This window comes from Rattus norvegicus, chromosome 9 (assembly GCF_021556685.1).
Source record: "Rattus norvegicus strain SHRSP/BbbUtx chromosome 9, alternate assembly SHRSP_T2T, whole genome shotgun sequence".
In the NCBI taxonomy this organism is placed as follows: Eukaryota; Metazoa; Chordata; class Mammalia; order Rodentia; family Muridae; genus Rattus; species Rattus norvegicus.
The window spans coordinates 48,807,235-48,810,030 of record NC_141542.1 but is presented as its reverse complement, the minus strand read 5'-3'; the positions used below and the strand labels follow the sequence as shown (position 1 = coordinate 48,810,030).

Sequence of the window (2,796 nt, the reverse complement as noted above, 5' to 3'; positions counted from 1 at the left end):
AGAACTTAAAGACTTTTTAAAATATAATGAAAATGAAGGCTCAACATACGCAAACTTATGGGATACAATGAAAGCTGTGCTAAGAGGAAAACTCATAGCTCTGAGTGCCTCCAAAAGGAAGCTGGAAAGGGCATACACCAGCACCTTGACCACACACCTAAAAGTTCTAGAACAAAAAGAATCAAATACACTCTAGAGAAATAGACAGGAGAAAATAATCAAACTCAGGGTTGAAATCAACCAAGTAGAAACAAAAAGAATTTACAAAGAATCAAGAAAACCAGGAGATGGTTCTTTGAGAAAACCAACAAGAAAGATAAACCATACTAAACAGAAGTCACAGAGAATGTATCCAAATTAACAAAATCAGAAATGAAAAGGGAAACATAACAACAGAAACTAAGGAAATACAAAGAATCATCAGACTATACCACAAAATCCTATATTCAACAAAACTGGAAAATCTGGATAAAGTAGACAATTTTCTAGACAGATAATCAGGTGCTAAAGGTAAATCAGGATCAGATAAACCATTTAAACAGTCCCATAACTCCTAAAGGAATAGAAGCAGTCTTTAAAAGTCTCCCAATAGGAGTGACAGCGACGCAAGATGGCAGCCACCACAGGCTCGGGAGTAAAAGTCCCTCAAAATTTCCGACTGTTGGATGAGCTGGAAGAAGGCCAGAAAGGAGTAGGCGACCGCACAGTTAGCTGGGGTCTGGAGGACGACGAGGACATGGCGCTCACAAGATGGATAGGCATGATAATTGGGCCTCCACGAACAATTTATGAAAACCAAATACACAGCCTTTAGATAGAGTGTGGGCCTTAGTAGCCAGAAGCACCCCTGTCTGTGAGATTTGTAACAAGAGTCAATATGAGTGGCGTGAGCAGTTCCAATGGAGTGGTGGATCCACGAGCCACGGCAGTGCTGGCAAAGTGGCAGAATTCCCGCAGCATCAAAGTCATCCTGCAGGAACTGAGGCGCTTGATGATGTCAAAAGAGAACATGAAGCTGCCACAGCCACCAGAAGGACAGTGTTACAGCAATTAGTCCTCAAGGCCCCGGCCTTCCTTCCCCATCAAACCCAAGTCTTCATTTTCCACAGTAGTAAATTTTCTAGATCCATCTGTAGACCTCAAAGTATTGGAGAGGAAGCCCCACTCAGACTTCATCCTGAGACACTGCTCTGATACTAACTTCTTGTCCATTTGAAATACCTAAGTTGTGCTGTGTAACATCATCCATCGAGTGTAACCGCTGTCTGCCTGGTTGAACTTCTGGAATCAAGAAAGTGTGTTGAAATCGGTTTCCTTTGGGAGCGGTGGGCACAGCTAACCCAACTGTGAACAGACACGTCTCACACAATCACCTGCTGCTGGCACTCAGCCTGGATCTGCCTTTGCCCGCCCCGCCCTCTGCCACAGCTGTGTGGTGGCCCTTAGAATAGATGGGGGGGCTTCAGGTAGCAGCCGTGGGACTGACCACCGCTGGGCTTGGGGCACTTTGGCTGCCCTCCTGCTTTCTTAAGTCTTAAGTGATTGCCAAGCCATGGTCCCCCCTCCTCCACCACTCCCACCCTTGGCCAAAGCTTAGATTGTAACCTCCCCTCCCTCTGAAATTGGCTGCGGTTGAGGAATTCAGGGCTTCCTGTCTCCCCACCTTTATCAAGGGGTGCTGCTTTTCCCTCCTCAAGTCCCTTGTTGCCCGTCACCACCCAACTCTTGCTGTGGCCAGAAGCCACCAGATGAGGTTGGAAGAGCCTGGCCTTCCTTACTTAGCTCTGAACCACACTCGTTCACCTGCCACCAGCCTGGAAAGGGAGCGCCAGGTCCTCGGCCCTGCCACCACCATCAGCCCTTGAGCTTTGAGCTCAGGTCTAGAGGTGAACAGAGCAGTCACAGGGCAACTCAGACGGGCCAGCGCTCAGGGTCCTTGGATATATGCCTAGAGAAAGGCCATGCAGAGAGTCCTCAGTGCACATGGTTCTGAGTTGGTTCCTTTTCCCATAATTGCTTTGCTTTTACACACTGAAGAGGTTTGAACAGGGCTCTCAGTCACCCTGTCCACCCATCGGGTCTGGTGTGAAGCCTGACAGCTGGAGCACGAGGCCCTGACCCTGCAGACTCAGGTTTCAGTGTTGCTCCTCAGACCCTCGCCAGGGACCCAGAGGAGCTCTGTGTCACCACGTTCGCAGATCGTTTGCAGATCGGTGGGCCTGGCTCCTGGCTCACTGCCACACTCCCCACTCTGTTCAGAACCACTAAATGTTGAAATGTGGATGCATACTGAAATAAAGGCAATTCGTTGTGTTGAAAAAAAAAAAGTCTCCCAATCAGCAAAAAGCCCAGGACTAGATGGGTTTAGTGCAGAATTCTATCAGACCTTCATACAAGACTTAATACTGTCCAAACTATTCCACAAAACAGAAACAGAAGGAACACTGCCCAATTCCTTCTATGAAGCAAAATTATGCTTTTACCTAAACCACACAAAGACTCAACAAAAAAAGAAAACTTCAGACCAATTTCACTTATGAATATTGATGCCAAAATAATCAATAAGATTATTTTGAATCCAAGAACACATCAAAGCGATCATTCATCATGATCAAGTAGGCTTCATCCTAGGGATGCAGGAATGGTTCAATATATGGAAATCCATCAACATAATCCACTATATAAAGAAACTCAAGAAAAAAAACCACATAACCTATACAAACTCAAAGAAAAAACCCATATATCCATCTCATTAGATGCTAAGAAAGCATTTGAAAAAATTCAACACCTCTTCAT

General features: G+C 45.7%; 1 protein-coding gene across 1 annotated transcript; it reads left to right on the top strand.

The window, feature by feature from the left end:
* The first annotated feature begins 591 nt into the window (after positions 1–591).
* Ube2v1-ps22 (ubiquitin conjugating enzyme E2 V1, pseudogene 22) lies at positions 592–1,063 on the top strand. Its single transcript, XM_087569112.1, is given in 1 exon segment — positions 592–1,063. A coding segment is annotated over 1 exon segment (444 nt). The 5' UTR covers positions 592–610; the 3' UTR covers positions 1,055–1,063.
* Positions 1,064–2,796: the final 1,733 nt, after the last annotated feature.